Consider the following 22153-nt stretch of genomic DNA (forward strand, 5'->3'; position numbering starts at 1 on the left):
AGCTACCACCTAAAGATGAAGCTGCTATGATTATAGATTATTGTGTTTTCGTTCATCGTATAAATTGAATTTTAAGTGGGGGGGGGAGAAAGAATTATGAATGAGCTGTTGACGAAATCAACTACACCACCCCTCTCTTAAAATAATTATTCAGTATTTAACAGATTGTCAAAATCTTTTGCGTATTTACACTTCCTATTAGAAAGTTTTGTCGCATATATTTCTATTCACTTTCTAAAGAGCGCATGCGTTGGAATAGGACTTTAGTTCCTCCCCCGCGAGGCTGAAAGAAAGTGTTGGAGTTATCTTCCGGTATAAAAGCTCATTTGGACATCCAGCTGGGTACCAGCACAAAAGATGGGTGGAGAGAAATTAGAAGCTATATATGTATCGCTAATTTGAGATAAGTTCCCGTATATTTCGTGATATTAATTATAACGAATTCAGTGCACATGCGTGATTAAGGACATGTGCATTAGCCATAGAAAAGAACTGTTTACTTTGGTTCCATTAATAGCTAAATTGTTTCGAGCAAGTGTTCCTATGTGTGGCATTAGAACGTTGAAAAGATAGCCGAATATTGGGTTAATTTTATCTTGCATTATTGATGTGAGTGGCAATATCAATAGAGTACTTATTCCATTAAAAAAATATATCAACATAATAAAATTTAAGGTCATTTGAATGCTATGGAGAATTGTTTTTTTTTTATTCGCTATATATCCATAACATTCAAGATGGACGTGTTTACAGATCAACAAATCAATTGATTATCATTTTATAAAACTTATTTGCAGAGCATTCATCCTTGTAACACTATGTTATGATAATAAAAGTAATTTTCCCATTTTTCAGAAGAAGAATTAAATTTTTTTTGACGTAACAATGGACAATTTACTAACAATTAAAAAAAGATAATATTTTCATTGTTTGAAAAAATTAATAATTCACAACAATCGTGCTTGATAATAACAAAGGTAGATGATTACAACAATCATTATGCATTCTTTCTTCTGCTGCGGATAAAAATAATTAACACAAAAATGACGCGAACTGGTTTAATTTTTCAAATCTCATTTTCTATTCCCTTATGGAAATTACAAATAATTAAAAAGTTTTTATTATGCACAAAAAAGCAAGGCGACTGAGTAAACTAATTGACGACTCCCCCACCTCCTCCATCTTTCCACGTGTAGGTTCTTTGAAAATATGATTCTCTGAGTACGTGCGAAACCTGCTTTCTGAACAAAATCTTTCCGACCTTAGCAAAGTACACAGGAAGAGATGACTATACTCCGGCTCGACATCCTGCTTCTCCCTACCTTTTATATGTACCGCGAGCAAAAAGCAGGCACTTGTGAAGGGTGGGGCTGTAAGACAGACGAATATCGCGGAGGTCTACAATAAGATCTTGTGTCAAAATGAAAACGACAGTTATCTTTGACGTGTGCTTTGCCCGCTAAGATTTTCCTGCGTGGTTGGTTTTCCTTCGCTCAATCTGCGCATTGGTAGATGGGATATGAACCGTATTTACTTTTAGAACATAAAATCTTTTCTTGCAGTTTAGCAATGAATTGTTCATATATGGTCAGTTCAGCTGAATTGGGTTACTTTTATTGTTTTACTACTGTGAGTGGCAATTTCATTTCCTTTTTTTTTTTCCTGAAGTAAAGAAATATAGATCCATTCCAAGTCGAAGACAACTCTCTAAATTTGTCTAAAAATATTTGAATGGGGTGAAGGGCCCAAACAGAAATCGCAAACCAGACACATGAAGATGGAACGAGTACTTTAATTTAAAATCTATCATAAACCTCAACGTAGACTGCGAAATGTTTATGAGCAGTTCCTATACGATCTAGTTTGGTACATAACTTGACCCTAAAACAAAGTATGAACAGGGTTTATCTGAATATCTTCAAAAATCAGATTGGTACGATCGAATACAAGAGGACATGCAAAAACTAGAAAGACCTATGAATTAAAAACCTAACCTCACAGCAGTCTTCCATCGTGGTCCATCAACATTCCCAAATTATTATGCTACTTAACCCTTCTAATCAAAACTCAATGCACACAGCTTTAAAAAAACAATTAGCAGTTACTCATTCAGAACAAGCGCGTATCTTAAGAGATCCAATCAAACACTACGTTAAGGGTAGTAAATGAAGTGTAATAAACTGAATAATCGACTGATCACTACACTTTTAAATAACCTGATACCATCACTGAAGTAAACCAGAAAGAACAGCCTGAGAAGTGATGAGAGTTTCGTTTGGAAATAGTCAAGACATCTCCTCCAAAACTGATGAAGTTCCTCTTTTGCAGAAATCCAAATCTATTTTATATTTTCGTGGTCATGCACGAATATATGTAGTGCACGCTCTTGAATGACCCCTGCTTCGAATCCGTATGCCTATTAAATATAGTGATCTTATTGTATTCTCTGTGTCTTATGAATTCCTCTGACCTTCTTTGATCGTTCTGGAGTATAAATAGAAAATTAAACTCTCCCCTCGCAGTATATTTGAAACTTACCGAAGTTCAGCATTTGAGAGATCAGGATAAGGAAATGGTTCAAATGAAAATCCTCAAACTCGCTGTATATTAACAACAAATGCAAAACAAATATTGAAACGTCTTGTAACTCGTCTCTACCCTTAAATTCTGTAGGAATCATACGCATGGGCTTCTTTGATCCTCGACGTTGCCTTTAAGTAGAATCTACAAGAGGGCAGATTCATATCATGTACGAAGATTAAGATACGACCTGGTAATGTCGAGAAGGGGCCAGCTATCTCTCTCACTCTGTCTCTAATTGTTTTCTTGAGATACAGAAGGGGTATAGCCAGCCAAAGTTTATCGTAGTATCTGTTTAGTGTGAGGAAGCGTACGAGTCATCGGTAAGTCTAAGTCGTTTATTGTCCTATGCTGTGTGCCTGTAGCACGACAATACCATCCGTGAAGGCAATCAGCCCCCGTTCTATGCTGGAGATGATACAAGAGATTCTGACTGAAACATTACCTCAACCTCTAACGCTTAGGAAACTAATAGCTCATCATAAATATTTTCTCAGTTACCTCAAGGTAACAAGCTTATCCTTCCTTAATGGAAGACAAGAAACTAGAGAACATCACCTTATTGAGGTCTATAAATGTCATCAAACTCACTTGCCTAGATCTTTGTTCACACTGAAAGATGCGCCGAATCTCTAGTATCAGTTGAAAAAGAATCTGTTCTTTGACATTTAATTTCGCCTCCTGTTCCTTTAATTTTGGGGAAAAAATAAAACTTATTGGAAGAAAGACCTGGAGAATACGATCGGAACTCGAATTCCACAAATGTGATATCATCAACTGATAAAATGGTTGCGCGCGGCATGTCTTCTAGACGATAGAGCACCTTGTGTCAAAACCGCCTGCTCCTCTTGTTCTTAATTATCTGAACAGTTGTCCAATAAGAAGTTCGGATAATGTGGTTTGCGTTAATATCTTCTCTGCATTATGCTTTCTCTAGTACATTCCAAACATCCCCACAGATGCGACGATGGTCAGTTTACCGAGTTGTGGCAAAGTTGTTGGTTTCATTTTGTTTGTTCGAAAATTTCGATATTTCTTCAAGTTAGATGTTGATCATTTCACTATGAAAACTGTATTTAGGAAGCTATCTCAATATCATTGAGTTTGGAGCAGATACTGAACTTTAAAACACAGAATTTTCTTCGTAATATAGAAGCCATGGCAACCGCACAAAGATGAAACTCAATTCAACCCAACCGTCGGCCATTAGGGTCTGCCCTAGGGCAGATAAAGAGGACCAGGACCACTCACCCTCTCTCGGGCTTTTTTCCTTTAAAACTCGCAACTGCTTTGGTCATCCATCACTATTACAACTAATTCACTAACTGCTACATTTAATATATCTTGGATCAGCAACAAGCTGGAGCTTTTTAAGTTTTACTAACTAATCATTTTTATAAATTCTTCAAGCAGTGTTTCTCCACAACGTACGAGCCTTTCACCCCTTTTTAATTCAAATACAGCGAGAGACTTCGATAGCCGGATAATTCCCATGAATATTTGCCCATTCATTGTGAAACTTAGGATGATTCCAACTGAATGGATTAACCTGGATGCAATAGTATTGTGAGCTAGCTCATTCTAATGAAAAATATCGATTGTTAATTCTGAGGTTTCCACTAGACAACGCTACATTTACAGTTTAGTCTCAAAGTGGGTTTTGACTTCCCCGTATTTATTTAATGATTAAGAAAGAGACCATCACGTCTTTCAGAGGAATCTTCCAAGCCCGAAATAATCTTCGTGTTAATGTACAGGGATTCTCAAAGAATATTTCTCAAATGCATAAACATTTGAGAAATAAATCTGCCAAAATTATTGGCAGTGTTCACATGACAGTAACACACCTATTCTTACTTATGTTTGCTTTTCTGGGGGCAGAACAAGACAACATTTACAAGCCATGTCTTGTTTTATGTTGGATTATACAATTTTCATAAATATTTATTTGAAGGTATTGGCTTTCTCCTATAACTTAATTATCTACACCTCGTATATTAAAATGCAATTGTTCCTTGCATTCACTAAGTGGGAGAAAAATTGTCCAGCCCTAATATAGTTAGTGGCACTGTCCGAAAATATGTTCTTTCGGTATAGTACAATCATGTATCCATATAACAGTTATGAATTTCAAAAGGGATCACACAGTTGGGTTTCGTAAAGTTGAGTTGTCCAATCGGACAATTGCTGTTCATATTCGACGACGTCCTCGGACATTTGGTTAATGCTGGCACCTTTGGATAAGAGAATATCCCCCACAGATGTGGTTCTGGAGAATCCAGACAAACATCAAGTACGTGAGAACCAGATAATTTGTTAGCAGGATTTCGCTGACAGATAATGTCAATTCACCTTTGAGACACCTAGTATCAACGGGAAAGCACCACTAGAGAAAGAATTACATTAACATTGTCACTGCGTGCTTTATCTCAATGGTGCAAAGATAGATCCAAAGTGAATGAAGAGAGTCTTCAGTGATGATTCACGGTTCAATTTCATGCAATTTACAGGAAGATCCAAGAGTAGAGAACCTGGCAGAAGAGCTGTTCCTGCTTGTATTCAACAATAGCATATAAATTCACCACGCATCATGATATTGAGTGATATCTCTTATGGCAGCCGTTCGTCGTTAGTATTTTCTCAAGATAATGAAATTATCTTGAGAAAATACTTAATTAAAAGTGTACTGTCCTTTTTTATTATTTCTCCAACCACTTGCATAATCCTTTATTCCACCAGGACGGTGCTCGACAACATACCCCTAATATCAAACAGATTCTTTGCAATGTCAATATGCTTTCCTCGCCTGCTAAAATCTCTAATTCTTCTTCTCCTGTTGAGAATGTCCGAGACACGATGGGGCGACAACTCAGAACCATGCCTCAACAAAGCCAAGCCATGCCAATTTTACGAGAACAGTTAACCAAGGCAAGGAGAAGTATTTTGAACTGAATGCCAAGACGCTTTATCATCGCTGCTGGGTGAGGAGAATATCGTACTTATTCTGATGTACTGATGTACCTGGCTTTCTGCATTCAGTAAACATCTTTTATTTTGATCAAATCTTACCTTTATTCTTACTTATTTGTGTACTGAAGTAAACGATCTACATGTTTAGGGTAGGAAAACTTTTCTAGAACCCGGTGTGCGCCATCTGATTGATTTAACAAGGAAGGAAATGACACTGGATCCACGGTAAATCCTTAGTTAAATAATTTAAGTTCATCCTTTAATACAGAACACTTCTAGCGGGAAAAGGCTCTGGCATTAGAATTTAAGGTTTTATACTAAATCTATCTTCAAGTTAAAAATGTTTGGTTTAAATAAACCAAACATTTAATTTATACAAGAATGCTTATTTATACGTCCACGTATATTCTTCAAACAATATGGCAGTTCTCCAAATCATTTCTGAAAACCAAAATAGCCAGTTATAGACGTATTTTTATAAAAGAGCATTCGTTTAAGCTAGTATATAACCGACCGACTGCATCTGAATTCATATTGAGTAGATTTAATGTCAAATTGTTTAATGATACTACTTTAAAAACTTCGTGAACCTTCAATATGTTGTACTATTAAAGAACTTCCAGAGAAGTTTGCTATGGAAGGAATCTTAAATCAGAAAAATCATGTGAAAGATTTTGGTAGAATTTATCGTTCTCTTCTAAAGGTGTTGGAATACAACCATTCCCTTTGAGACTTTGATCCTTCACGAATGGATTCAACTACTTTTAAGGAATAGCTCAAAGTTTCTCGAATTATTACTGAAATCAGGTGTTCGCCATTCCTTGAGTTTTATATTAAAAGAAACTAAATAAATATATCTTCTTGTTGTTATTGTTTCGGGAATTTTTCTGGAAATGTTTTCGCGCAATATGAGAAAAAAACAGTTGCTCATATTGCGCTGTTTCCTAAGATGATATTCTTTGATTTTTTTATCGTGTATACGATGTACACAAGTGTACGTTCAGAGGTTGGTACATTTTACGATTGAAAAAACGTGGAATAACTCATTGGAGAGGCCAAACTGAGATGGGCTAATTATAACACCAGCTGAAGAGGAAGTTAAGCATTCTTCCAGTTTCTGAAGGATTCGAACACAGACCACTCCATTCGAGTTCAAGAGGTGAATCCACTACATCATCATGGTGGACAAACTAATTCAATCATTTCTTCCAAACGAGGCATTTTTCAGTGATGCAAAGCAATTTTCACTTTTTGTTCTGTTATTTCGCTATTTTTAACATCTTAAATCACTGAGACTAAACTTTTAATATTTAAATATGATGCGATAGCCACGAAAGTGTCACATCATCAGAAGGCGAATAACTATGACAATATTTTTCATTGTCAAAGAAAACTTCTCTTTAAATTGCACGGGCCCAAAGAATTTCAGTGTGTCTCTTCAGAGTATTTGTAAATCAGATAACTCCTATTTCCTAGAAATATTCAACGTGTTTGCTAGTTCAAAGGGAGAAGAGACCTCATTTTGGGCTCCGCTGTTGAGGAGAGACCGCATGTTTTATTCTTCAAATTATAAAATAACCCTCATGACCGGCTTGGAATCTTCAAACTCAATACTGAACAGAAAAGTGAAAAAATAGTGGGAATTCATCTCATTTCTTTACGCGATTAATCTCATATATTCTTCAACCTCATCTGGAAGGTGGACGCCCTCAAGATGAAGTTAGACTTCCTGGCGATGTTCAATTTGCACATCTTCAGTTTAATCAAAGATCAATCCCTTATTTCTGTATCTGAGTCACAGCCTGCACGACAGATACGAGCTCTGCTAAGTCCAGAGTCTTGCGACTAACTCACAAGACTCTGAAATGGCCAAAGAAATAACTGAAGTGTGTAATTACCACGTATCTCAAAGCGTGCAGTATGTGCGAATCCTGAGAGAAACACGATTTCTTCAAGCGGAGTAAATTTTGCAGTGGTCCGTGGAACATGTATGCTAAGGGCGTTGATATACACTTGCCTCATTCAGTCATTGTAAAGCACCAGGGAGAAGTACTAGCAAAATATTAGTTCTTGAAACGATCGCCTTTCGATGGAAATCACACTTTCTTACAGTGAAAAATTATCTTATCTATGTGGTCATGCTGGAACATCAAAAAACAAATAATAAGGCATATAATTGAATTATTTGCATTAGAAAATTTACTACATTCTGTTATAAAACGTATGATGATAGATGGAATAAAGTACGTTTTCGACACAACTTCATTGCTGTAGGCCTTGGGTGACAGCAAGGACGATCTAAATGCCTTAGTATCGATTTACGTCTTCTGTTCTGGTAGAAGGAATCCCAAGTTCGCTACAATCATTGAATATAGAAGTCCATATACAGAATCCACAGCCCTCTTCCTAAATTGCACTTCCTATATATCACTTAATTTCTCCTCAACCTAAAATCTTCGCAGTGGTCCAGCTTCTACTATATCTTCAGAAGGGGAGAGAGAGTGTTACCAATTAAGAAACATTCGAATGCTAAAACTGGAGAAAGTTTTTGGGGCCGAAGCCTCCTTAGAGAAAGGCAGAATTTATATTTAAACAATTCACTAAGCTCCTTTTTTTCTAATATATCATGGAATTAGTCACACTTTCAGCCTTAGTATATTTACTGTTAATTTATTAAGTAGGATGCTTAAACGCTTACTTTCGTCTCGGTGGATATCTTCGACGTCAAAGTTCCGCTTTCTTGTTGCAGTTCGTCTTCATCCAAAGCGTAGTCGATCATTGAAAACTAATAAAGGAAAACGTACAGTGTTGTAATTAAAACCATTCAAGTTCTTTCGCCGTCATATCTCTTATGAGTGTGAATACTTCTAGATCGAACGAAGTGTATGCCATAAACAATTTTAATAATAAATCTTTATCTTAAGAAAATCCAATTATATTTTTTTTTATAAAGAAAAGTCGCAGTCCTTTGCATTTTATGCCTTGAACCATTCCTGTAATCTCTTTTCAAACGATCTATTGAGGCCACATAGCATTTTAAGAATGTCTGGCAGGACAAGCCAAAAAACTGTCTGAAAAGTTCATCCCATTATAATGTCAATTTATGTTAGCTGGATATTCCAAGAGTGCGCAATTCGAAGTCCTTCAATTTTTTTTTGTTTTGATAGCGCCATCCTAACTGTTTTTCATCAGAAGTCTTGGAAAATATAGCAGATCTTAGAACCGGCATCATTCTTATCCTACAAAAAAATCTTTGAGATGTTTCGGGCAAAAAATCATGGAACAATCCTCTTCTAGAACGAAATTTCTGTCATAAACTGGCGCTAACTCTTTCATTAATGCTTGGGAGACGCAATCAATTTTTTCTGCTCTGCTGGATATTAGAAATAGATCTACTGTAGTTTAAAACTCCCGATTATCTGTACTAATAAAAGCTTTGTGGTCTCTCAGTCCATCTCCAAGATCATGAAACCAAAGAACATGAAACTTTGAGCTTACTAAGCGAAAGCTAGGGATATGTGCTGTTATATTTTTATTTATTTATTTACCATATTAATAACAAAAAATAAGTTTCCTAAAAATAAAAGTAAATAAAAGAACTTAGATTCAATTTTCTTGGTAATTTTACAATATTAGTCAAATACGAATACATTTCAGTTGCAATTTACTCACTGAAGTGTTTTAATTGAAGTGGTTCAAGTGTCTGAAGTTGCATATCGAAGTGGTTTAATACACCTCAATGTGTACTCAAAATCTCTGCTTGATCGCTGGCTGAAGATTTCAGGGCTGTATCGACCCCAACTAGACAACTTAGTTATTTAGCAACGCATTACATTTTATGCGCGTTATCAAATAGTAAAATAATCCATTATTAATAATAAACAAAGCACGAAAGCACCAACTTTCATGCGCCAACTGAGAAAATTGTTTCTGCGCATCTACTACATTGCCCATTCGTTCTTTCAGTCAATCAGCTCGAGGCAACAAACGTAATATCCAACTTCAGCTACAGAATATGGAGCCTATGTGATATGCAGGAAATAATAATTGCTGGATTTTTATCGCTTCTATTTTAATGAAATTTGGAAAAGGCTTTTTGACAAACATTTCTTACCACTTTGCTGACCGCCATTACTGTAGTTGTATCTGGTGTAAAACCGTTTCTACACAAAAAGGGAATTTTTCTTTTTTTGTAATTTAACACGTCAAAAAGTTAACCCTGAAAGATAAAACTATTTTATCATTTCAAGGCTTTTAATGGGTGTAGCCTTCCAAGCATGTAGTTAATAGAGCTAATACAAATGTCTCCAACACATTTTCTGCAATTTATTATCTAAAATACAACCGAGCGTTAAGTTTTTGTTTTATTTTGTTAGAATGACTTTTGGTAGAGTGTTTCAATCGACATTTATCAGCCATGACATTTGAATGCCTGATTTATAGCTCATGTAATAGCATATCATGTTACATACTGAGTGAAACTGTCCACGCAGTTTCACTGCTGTATATCTAAGCACTTGGTAAGATTAATTATTCATTTAGAAATAAAGTCTAGTCCACCAAACACTTGGAAAACAAAGTCTTTTGATTCGGTATCTACCTCTGATACATAAAACAAAACCAAACACACCTGGACTGATATCACCTTAAATGCGTAGAAGATAGATAACCTGCTGCTCTATAACCACCACATTACCACCTACTCTACATAAAATTCAATGTCCATCGTCCAGGTCTATAATATGTTAAATAAATATTTCTTTACTTAACAAAAATAATTTCTAATAATCAAGGATTATATGTTTTAACGCAACACGAATCCCGTTGTTTTTCAGTCTGGAAATGTTTTTTTCGTTGATGAGCTATATTTTACAGGTTTCTTCAAAAGAATTCGAATTCATAAAAACGGAGCATCTTTTATTTATGATGAAAGCTAGTAATGCTGCAACCATTCTTCTTTTCTCTTTGTTTCTAGCAGTACTAAGATTCCTTCATGGGAAAACTAATTGATTGGCACTAAGTTTTACTTTCATTCCACTATATTTTTTGCTAACTGATTTTAAAGAAAATATTTTTCTTTATTGTTGAAAATATCCATGAACGATATCTGAAAGCGCTTGTGATATAACAAGTCACAAACTTCTCAACAAAACAAGTTTTGGTGAGAATATAAATCTTCCAGAGATAAAATCTATGCCATCTAGAGCTAGTGTAGTTGCATGCAGGTTAGCAGTCATCTAGGATTGGTATGGCTTTAGAGAGCTGGAAGTTCGAAACCATTGCTGCCGCATCAACAAAGGGTTCCGTCTTAAATCAATCTGGTATCTATTATTGTTTTTAGCACTATGAGAGGCATGGAACTGTTGAAAGTTGAGGAGCACTGAAAATTATCGATTAAGACTTTGTAGGAGGGAAAGGTTTACAGCGAAGGTAAATGGCATTCAAGGAGGCTCAAATATCTATCTACCATTCAGAAAGAAAATCTCGCAGTTTGATTCCAGTCGCCGTTTTCATTTAGTTTGCGATCTAATTCGCCACAGCATCAAATATTTTCCTGTTCGGATGGAAAAGAAGGCTTGCAAAGCGACCTTTAGTAAATGACCATTAACTTACGGATAACGCTGTTTGATCGATGCGTAAACTGGCGCACTACAACCTAGTGTGGATCTAACAAGAGATTTTATATAGGTGTAACAATACACGTTTCTGTGCAAACTGTGATCTTTGATCTATTTGGGTATGTAGATCTTCTGTGATCTTTGTTTGTATTTTGGTATGTAGATCCAAAGGTGGTGCGATTTTTCCTAAACCCACACTGCTCAGGCTACGATACATCCAATTTTTTTGAGCAAGCTGGTAAGTATTTGTTCACACCATTCCTTCTAATATTTCACTTACACAGTACATCAAGGATATGGGACAATAATTCTTGAGATCAGGTCTTTCTCAGTCTTAGGGAGAGAAAGATCAATTGAAGGCTTTCAAGCAGAAGCATAGGTGTTGCTACAAAAAATTCGATTGTTAAAGGTTAACAAGATGTTCAAATTAGCAGAAGAGGGATCCATCTGAGGCTGGAGGAATTTTTAAAGGCCGCTTTCAATCAGGGCTGTAGTTGGTAAATCTGAGGCGGAAGGAGTAGGATTTTCCCACTGAATTATTTCGGATTTTTCAGAACGCACAACGTTCAAACTGGTCCGTAAACACGCACTTGTGCACACTCTTACTGGAGCCCATAAGAACTGGTCTACTACGATCTGAATAGCAGATCTTTCAAGATATCAAGTTCCACATTATTATCTTAACAGATAATAACAGCTCCACATTATTATCTTAACAGATAATAACAGCTCCACATTATTATCTTAACAGATAATAATGTGGAGCTGTTGAAGTTAATGCTTCACTTTTTGGAATGGCTCCTTGTCGTACACCTAGGTATTTCGTACTCTAGGTCAATCTACCGGCACAAGTCTGGTCATGTTAAAACAGCAGAAGAACGTGGAAGGTACATTACATTTCCTAGAAATTGACATCAAAGAATATTCTGAAATGATAAACGATGTCTTTTTGGTATATCTCTCCATACTTTATAATGAATGGCAATACAGTACTTGGACCGTAGGGCATACTCCCTTTTAGTTCTCAAGGATTCCAATATGAGTTTATTCTGGTTCACAGCATCATTCATCGGACAAGCCCAGACAGTTTCAAATGGTTCACATGGGCACCCGTGAAGGTTGTGAAATGCTCGTCAACAAATCACTAAATGGTGCTAGAGAACTAAGCGTTCATTGCTTACTGTGCAAAACGATTTCCTTTTAGATTGATTGGCCCATTAAAGCACTAGCCACACGAAAAGCTACATAGTCAAATAATCCCTGGATTGTAGATCAAAATCTACGAACCATACATTGTCATCATACTTCCTCAGAAATTACTCCATTTACCCAATTTAAATGGACATCAAGATCATAACAGGCAGGATGTAGTCGAGCTGTTAATTTTCGAGTGTAGCCGATGCGTTTCAGCCCACGTCACTGCTGAATACAATTAACTGTCGCATTTTTCACTAAACTATTGTAAACTGTGTCAGCTTTATTAAGTATACTCACCCCTTTTCATGCATAGCAGGGCATAGCGCTCCTTCAGTAACAGTATTGTGTGCGCACAATGCGATATGACACAGAAGGGCAGATACGTAGGAATGCTGTTTGTGTGCAATTCAGTGTGAGAATATGCAAGACGAAAGATGTGACTTTGAATGATCAGCGCCAGATGCGTCAATATGAGTATCACGAAAACTGCAACCCTACTGGATTTTGCATATGACTGCGTCTCGGGTATATCGAGGTTGGTTCAGTAATCAAATAAGATCCAGCGAAGGGCGATCCCGTGATGGGGAACAACTCGGTAATGCGAGAGGCTGATAAAACATATGTCAGTAACGAAAGAGGCATTTCAGAACAACTCGTTGTACCTTGTCACGGGTACTGTATCAACCCATCATGTGATACCACAGAAAACTAAAAAGAAAGCCGCAAGAAGGTACGGTTACAGTGGTGGACTCAGAACCACCAACACTGGACGGTAGAGGATGAAAAAAAGCGTTGACTGGTCTGACGAATCCAGGTTTTTTGTCGATTCACGCCGACGGGAGAACCAGAATATGGCCAAACCAGTATGAGCGCATGAACCCATCCTGTGAGATGTTAAAAATGCATACTGGCAATAGCGGTGTAAGGATGTAGGGAGGGGTCTTCATGGTGCACGTTGGATCCCTTAATACAAATGGGTAAACATATGGATGCCGCCGGTTATCCAAAAATTGATTTCTACTAGGCGCATCCTGTCATGGCTGTAATTGGCATCTTTCCATCTATGAATGGGTTCATCCAACAGGATAATGCACAATTTAACAAGGTCAGAATTGTACAGAACAGAACTGATTCTAGGAATATGAGAGCGAATTCAGCATTCTGCAGTGACTTCTTCAATCACCATATCTGAATTCAATTAAGCATCAGTGGAATGAGGTGGAACAAGTTCCTCGGAGTAGAGGACACAACAATCCAATTTACAAATACGGAATGCAACTGAATCCAACAGAGACCACGTGCCTGTGGCACCATTTCGAAATCTCGTTGAATCCATGCTGCGCTGAGGGCTGGGGGGGGGGCAGATCTACTCGTTGTTATGTAGGAATACTGTATATAATAACGTGATCACTGAGTTTATGTTGTTGTGCCGGATCTCTCTCTTACTGATACTAATTACAACATCCGTTGCATATCTGTACTACAAATGTCATATTTATCAGGGATTTGTTAAATGTGCGTTGGTGACTTCGTCTCAAACTTCTTTTGTTATTTCTATCTTCTATGTACCCCAACACATCAGTAGTTTCTATATTATATGCTACCTTTTCATCCAAAAATCGTAATATAAGCGAAGTCCAGCTCAGAAAATAGGGAATCATGCGTACCTGTCACCTGATGATGTAGATTCATTCCATTACACAGTACTGTCATCTGTCAGGTACATGTCGCACTAAGCATCGTCGCCCCCTATTCAATTATGTACTATATATTTTTGATTACTTTAGGTGTGTATGCATTTTTGAGGGACCTTGTACTAGTTTTGACGAGAATTATAATTAATATTAAATAATTAACTAATTATCCTACCCTTGAATGAAATTTTATAACTAAATGGGATGTTCATTAAGCTAGAATTAGATCTGTAAACCATTTGTTTATGGCATGCAACGTTATGAAAAATAATTGAAAAATATTATGGTATGCGATATTTAAACCAGCCGACCGATTTAAATTAAAGATTTTAATTTTAATCTTAATTAGTTTTGATTTAATAAGCTTTTAGTTTTATGCTACTGAATAATGAATTATTGGAATTTTGGAAAGCGAAAAACAAATTAGTTGTCGATTGCGTAACTCTTGTACGCAACAGTCCTTCAATGGAGATGAACCCAAATCTAAAACTATAGGTTTATGAAGGCAAAAAATCATGAAACAAACGAATGGAAGAGTCTTCAGTTGTAATATTAAATATATCTAAAAAAGGCAATTTGTTTTGTTTTGCGATATATTAAACCAGAAATAGGTCACATATGAAAACACTCTTACACCTGAGATGGCCAAAGGCCACAACATCCAGGCCTTTAAGAAATTCCTCTGATCGTCGAAGGATTTGAATCTAGACTTTTAAAAACGAGTGACGAAACAACTAAATGGAGATTTGTAGTAGGGGTTGTTAGTAGTGAAATTTACCTTTAATTTCTTAAAGAATTACAGATTATTCTCAAACGTTTCGTGGTATTTCCTGTACCACTTCTTACTCTCTTCTAGATGGAACTCAAACCTAAACCTTGTCCACGCGACATGAAAGAACAGCGATTGCAAACACTATTCTAAGTTGAGAGGGAAAGAATGGGCCCAAAAAACTGACCCAACCCAACCCTAGGTTGCCTCTGTGCCTCGTGCTACAGCTGACAAAAAAAAAAAAAAACAACTTTCCAGAACGGAATGGAAATCCTCCGCGAATTGAGCACATATAGTAGAGAAATTTGAATTATAAACAAATCTCGCTAAATTTGTTTATAATTCAAAATGCTGTGCTTGTGAACCAAATATTCCTCAATTGAAAGTGGTAGCAAGGATGGACGACGAGGTCAAATAGGTTTAACAAAAACTGAGCACCCACTAGAGGGGGATAGGATTGGGTGCGTGGTTAGTGGGGCCACATTCGATTGATAAACTGAGGCCGAATCTTCCAAGAGATATAAGCATATGCGTAAGAGGCCATTCATAAAGTTTCCAAAAGAAACACTTGAACATTTCCTAGAAGAATAATTCAAGAATAGGACTTGACTTGCCATTTCAAGGCTCTTCCATAGAACTGAAGCTCAAGTATCCACTGAATAGAGTACTAGAATGAATGATTACAGAACTGTTCGAATCATTGGTATGTTGTAAGCTTCAAAGAATTTCATTTTTTTTTCTATTTTTCACTTTTATAACAAAACAGTACTTTGTTTGCTTGTGCCAAACCTTCTGCATATAGTAGATCCCAATAATCCCAGGAAGATGGTCAAAGGCTTTCTTTGCAAAGAATGGAATGTGAGGACTTTATCAATATATACAGAAAGGTGAATGGCCCGATCACATCTCGCCACACTTAAAGTGATTCACTGCTGCGCGAGGCCGAATGTCACGTACATGTTGCGAGTGTTAGCCAATAGCTGTTAGTCAATAGCCAGTCGGAAAGCTCGCATTTAGCAACGTCACAGCAGAATATAGAGAAACAGAGAGAGCTGGATGGTATGTTAGTGTGTAAAGAATTGATAGACAGAAAAATGAAGGAGAAAGAGCAAAGTATCGAGGTTAAAAGACTGAAAAATCCAAACAAAATGTTAGACCGAGCTTTTGCTTCCCAGGTGGGCCGCAAATCACATGGTGGAAACCAGTTCCCTGGAAGACGAACAATACAAAGTAGACAATGATTATTACACGTGGGTATGTCGAATGATCATGCTTTTTTCAGTTTTTTTCTTTTAAATAGTTCCTCAAAATGACTTCGCCAAACAGATTTCTGCTGCAATTTTGAAGTTAAGTCGCTAAATGCTATTAAAAGTAGGGCGTTTTTGTTTTTTTATTATTTTTTGGCTGTCAGGAGTTGCCGAGCAGAAGCAGTGTTCATGACAAAACGAATTTCACTATTTTTAATCATCAAATGGCTAGACATCGTCCGACGAGGGATAAATAAGTCACGAAGAAAGCAGCCATAATAAATAACATAAATAACAACCTTTTAAAAAGATACGCCATTTGTTTAAAACAAGTGCAATACCAAGGAAACTCCTGGTAAATTGAAGGTTATTCTGCTGAGAATATTAAGACCTTTTTCTTTTTGCAAAACAGTTTAAACTCTGTTACAGAAACACTAGAGTAGCCAAGAAAGTCCTAGTTTTCCTATTCAGATTTCTTTGCTTTAATTTTAGTTTTGGACAGAATTATAACATGAACACTATTTATGTAAGATTTAATTCACGCCTTACATCTCATAAAATTTCAAATCTATTTAATGGAGCTTTCAGACTTCGCCTTTGTCAAGAGACTCGATCAAAAAAGAACTAAGCAATTTTCTCTGGGTTGAATAAGCTGTTCCGATGCTAAAACTGACATCTGCATTCTGTTTCTGTCTAGTAGTAAGAGAATAAGCGAATATTTAAGCAGCTTTCGTAGCTGCGTCTTCTCATGAAGGCGTAACTGAGGCTATCGATCTCGTTGTTTCAAATGTTGGTCTTTGTTTAGCATTGATTATACAGTATATTTACCAAGAACCTATGCACGATAATTTATATTCGTCGTCAATCGCACAGTCCTTATAAAATCTATATTAACTATTCGCTTAAGTTCACAAGAATCATTTAATAACTTTATAGCAATAGAAAAACAGTTGGGCGGTTAAAATCATTGGCTTATTTCCAAGTAAAATTAGTCAATTTTTAAATCAGTTTGAATTTTTAGAAAAAATATTGCGCAGTTCCTTTTATTTTAATCTAATCTGAAATTCACGTGCAAATTTACTTAATAAATCATATTTGTTAGGTAAGCTTTAAGGATTTTCACAGAATATTAAAAAGATCTTTCTTAGGGACCTCATGGGTATCACAGTTCGTAGAGTTCCCCCTCCCACACACACATACTGGGTTGAATCCCCTTAATGCCGCGAAGAATTTTTATGGGCATTTTTCATAATGTGGCTGTGTTAGTCGTTCTCAAGTGAAGACAGTATGGTTTCTTGTCCTGGAAAGTCTGGTTTTTCATCCAGCAAGCAGTAAATCGACCACAGAATACACTCAGTTACAAATATATTATATACGGCGCAATACGTCCTAAGTTGGGGATGCGCCTAAAAAAAATCTTTATCAGATGTTCTGAATGTTTTCCGGCTCTTTCTCAACAAGTATGTAGTGCATTTATTAACTCAAGTAACTCCAGTTCTTCTCAATAACTTTCCAAAACACTTTTGGAAAGGGATAGGTGGCATTTACTGCGCACTAATTCATAGTTCTTTAAGTAGTGCTGAGAAGCAACCAAGAACTGAGTCGGTTTCCTAAGTAGAAAGTTGTCAGAACGGATAAATCAATTTTCATCTATTCAAAGCCTGAAGAATTTTAGCTGTAAAATATCATTTCATTTTAATAACATCAGTTAAATATTCACGATCGCCAACAGATCTATAGCCCCCGCTAAAAGTTAACTATCAGAATGTTAGAGAATTTTTAAGGGGTCAACTTGTAAACTATCTTCCAGCATGTATTGGAACACTAAAGAAGAAAAACATAGTTAGATAAATAAATTTTAACATTCAGTATCACTCACTTGGCTTTAATGGCATCTAACTCTCTCTGAGAGACACTTTGTACAAGTTTTCAGCATGTGGAGACCGGAGAAGACTTTATTTAGGACCTCTTGTCCTGGCTTTCAATTGCAGCTCTTAAATACCCCACAGGTGTCAAATTGGATTTAGATCTAGGAACTGGGCTGGAAATGGTAGATTCACCACAGTGTGTTCCTCAAACCACTGTTGTGCTGGCCGTGTTCGTGACAAAGAACGTTGTAATAACGGAACAAATATGGCTCCCCTTCCAAAGAATTACTACAACGAAGTACGGCATAACAGATAGCATTCGTGTTTCCACTGATGACAACCAGTCATCCAACTGTAAACCAAGTGAAATAGACCTATATTATATCTTTTTTCGGCGTTGTACTTAGGTCCGCCCATCCGATATCTGACCTATCTATGGTGATTCTTCACTCTACATCACGTTCTGCCACTGCTGCAATCTCAACTCCCATTCTCTGCTCAACAGGATACGTGGTGACATGGTTTGCTCGCAGACAGCTTCGGTTCGCCAGCAGCTGCGCAACCATGGTAACCCTTTCCATGAAGCGTTTTCTGATAGCTGTTGGTTCTACTCATATCCTAGTTCTGTAAACTGTATCTCGAGTCAGTTTGCCAACATGCTCAGAGTGGGTGGGAGGAGGTTATCATGTGTTCTACCTGGCTTGGGATGAATGGTCGCGTTGCCTTTTGCCTTCTATCAAAATATATTTCTAGCAGTTGAGTTTGGATGTCCCATTTTAATCTCTTTATGAAAGGATCCAAGTCCTTTTCTTGTCCCATTTCATCTATTTATCATTGAGTGTGAATGCTGTTTATGCCACAATTTTAACTGGTCCAACCATTACTTCTGGACTGAAGTGTCCCAGTACATGTTGGACAATAGCGTACTTCTAAATTATCTAAATAACCGAAAACTGAGCCGGAAATTAAGAAGATTGGCTAAAACTTATCCATTGTAAAATGGTTAGTTAACCATTCTTAGAGAATTTTGATTTGTCTTTAATAGAATGTTAGAGGGGGGAGAGAGAGAGAGAGAGAGAGAGAGAGAGAGAGAGAGAGAGAGAGAGAGAGAGAGAGAGAGAGAGAGAGAGAGAGAGAGACTTTTTTTCAAATGTTATGAATGTAAAATTTCAATTGTACTTTTCTTATAGATTATAGTGACGTATCCCATAACAATTCATCTAGAGATGGTTTTAAAAAGCTTATCGCCATTTAATAATCTTTACCTGGATTATTATTACTCAGTGAAAACTGAATTTAATTTATTAATAATAAGAAACTGGATTAAAACCAACACAATCTCTCAAATACAGATATATATATCAAGTACTTTCTGGACCTTTCCTTATATTTGTGATTCTCCATTTAAACGAATAATTAATGACTTTTAAGTGAGAAAAATGAAACAATACAATCTGTCGGAAATAGTATTCAGCTCAAATACATTCCAGATAAAATGACCAGCTCAAGTCTTCTCCAAAGAACACACCTTCAAAGAACATGTAAAATTCTATTTTCAGTTTAAATATACAAGCATTTTAACAAGTATTTAAATTTATAGTTGTCCAATTTGAAAAAAGGGGAGGATCTGTGATAAGCTTTGATGGACGTTGTTCCTGCCACTTTGGAATCAATTTATGTGGCCATACTTAAACAGCAAATCATTAAACTTGTAAAACATTATAGAAAAGCAATAAAGGTGGTAAGAGAGCCAAATTCTTATATGAAGCATCAATACAAAGATTTTTATGCTTAAATCTTAATGAATATCAATTTAAACAGTTGTGGAATTATTTAATCTGTTCCTGTCCCGCGGGGTTATTCCCAACTTTGTTTCGTGTGCTAAAATATGGGTAGATGAAGCTGTCATCCTTTGGGTATATTTATACCTGGATTGACTGACTATAACCAGAAATCTTATACGACTAAGATCATGAAGTTAAACACCTTGCTGCTACTCGTTTGTCCAACGTTCATGATGAAAGATTATATACTTAATCATATAATGATAAACGATTATTGTCTGCCAATAATCGATTTAAGAAAAATTGAAAGAATATAACAGAAGATAAAAACGTCTTAAGTGCATAAGACTGAGGTGTTGACTTCATAATGTTAGTGACAACTATATTAGAAGAAACTCTAGTCATGTGTGCAGTCTGACAAAAACTTCACAGATCCTACAAAATGGAAAACAACTGGTAGAAAATTAAGATTTAATAGACCATTCCGTGTTGAGTCATACACCTTATAAGTAATGGAACTGAGTTTGCTGCTAAGGTGTATTTAATTCCCTTTAATCTGGGTTTTAAAGGACCCTGGAAGCATTGAGCATCATCCATCTGGAATATCGGTTAATCAACAGGTTTCTAACATCCGGGCTACATAATTATAACAGAAACCTACATACATTTTTACATGGAGATTATCAATATACAAAATTTGGTCTAAGTTGCGATTTTTCATCCCGGAAATCACTTTACATTCTAAGCTTAACTTTAACAGCAAACTGATACCAAAATAGAAACGTTCCTTTCTGACTCTGTTCAGATGATCTTAAACAAGACATTGGGTTCAATACACAAGAGAAAATGAACTTACTTGCTAAGACAAATCGAGTGCAAAGAGGACAACAAAAACCAATTACGCATAAACCCTTTCGAGCGTATGCTGGGAATGCCAGATACGCAGACAGCTGTCTGCACGACAGTAGAGAAACCACACGACGTACTTGACCTATAGAAGAGTTAAGGAAAGCGACGGACAGTTCGTACAAGTACCACGAACCAACCGGGTGTGTTCTTTAACTTCCCAGAATTAGGCTTAACACTACACAATAAGATTAGCATCGAAGCGGGTACTTACATCATGAAAATCTGCCATCTCGGAGGTCATGGCCGAGAAGCGAAGTCCGCAGGCGGAGGGGGGATCTAGTGGGGCAGAAGAGAGGACTGCCGCACCCGTCGACATGGAAGCCGTGCAGTGAGCGGCACCACGGCCCTGCAACCTCTGTGGCGTCGGCAGCGGCCGTCGTAACGTGATGAAAAACCGTTCCTGTGGCGACACTGGTAGCTGCTAACTGTTTACCCGCGTGCGTGTGTGTGGACTTTTTAGGTGCCGTACGTTTCTCCTCCTCGCAGCGCGTGTGTGTGTGTAGACGTTGTCCAGGTAGAGAGAGCGCGCGCGCGCGTGCGATGGCCGATTCCAGTCTCACCTGTACGACTGCCCGCTTGTTGGCGTCTCCTTCACCTGCTTTCATTGGTCGCCACCTGCACCACATAAATAGGACGTCGAGTCCCCACGGGAAGCCTCCATTCGAGCGTGGCGATGGGATGCACCAATCGGCTGGCGGCACGCGCCGACGGAGGGATGTTCTGTCTCTTCCTCGTCGGGATGACACAAGATCGGGGAAGATGGGCAGGTGTGAGAACGCGTGAGCGATTTAGTGAATGAAAACGTTCCCGAGGGGGAAAGGAAGAGGAAGGGGGGGAGTTTACTTGCACGCGCCGCCTTCGTGCGAAACGCGTGGACACGTTACTCCAATGATGCATCGTGACCCGCAGTGCCCGAGGGAATGCAAGGTTGCCGTCTTCCAGGGAGGCTGCCGAGATGGATAACGCGTTACCTTGGTAACGGCGAGAGGCGGAGATACGGAAAGCGATTTGAGGTAAGCGCAATCAGATAGAGATCTTAAGAAACCATGGCCGTTCTCCTTTGACACCTCACAAAATCGATAAACCCCCCACTCCCTGTAATAAAATTAAGAAGTGTGTGTGTGTGTGTGTGTGTGTGTGTGTGTGTGTGTGTGTGTGTGTGTGTAGTGAGCGATAGACCTGCCTGGAAGACCGAGAGCAATTTTCCATCAGCCCTTTCATCCTCTGCTCTGAACGAATGAAATCAGTCTTCTGCAGTGCATAGAAACCGCACTTTATGCCAACGGAAATAGCGACTTGGAGGCCTTGTTTCTTTGCATTTGCAGTACGCTTGCCTCCAAAAGTGCTGGTCAGGCGTTGGCTGCCACTCACCGATGTAATACTCTGTTTCTACTAACCAGATATTGCATTAACCAGATATTGATTTGTTTAGATTTTCATCTAATGAGTTCAAAAATTCCTGTTGCCTCTGAACAGATTCAGAACCACAAATTCGAACAAAAAAAAAGTCACGTAGA

General features: G+C 37.4%; 1 protein-coding gene across 3 annotated transcripts in view; it reads right to left on the minus strand.

Moving 5' to 3' along the window:
* Positions 1-22153, minus strand: part of LOC150091259 (Kruppel-like factor 3) — a 48137-nt gene that overhangs the window by 12004 nt on the left and 13980 nt on the right. Inside the window, exons 1-2 of one of the 3 annotated variants that reach the window (XM_090375038.1) lie at positions 20848-21145; positions 8249-8335 (exon numbers count right to left, since the gene is read on the minus strand). In XM_090375038.1, coding sequence (XP_090231164.1) covers positions 8249-8335; positions 20848-20952 — 192 coding nt within the window. In that variant the 5' untranslated portion in view covers positions 20953-21145. Of the gene's footprint in view, positions 1-8248; positions 8336-20847; positions 21146-22153 lie in introns of those variants that run through there. The other 2 variants (XM_090375054.1, XM_090375046.1) reach the window with 2 other exon arrangements.

Source organism: Mastigoproctus giganteus, chromosome 1 (genome assembly GCF_048544385.1).
Source record: "Mastigoproctus giganteus isolate SK-2022 chromosome 1, ASM4854438v1, whole genome shotgun sequence".
Classification (NCBI taxonomy): domain Eukaryota; kingdom Metazoa; phylum Arthropoda; class Arachnida; order Uropygi; family Thelyphonidae; genus Mastigoproctus; species Mastigoproctus giganteus.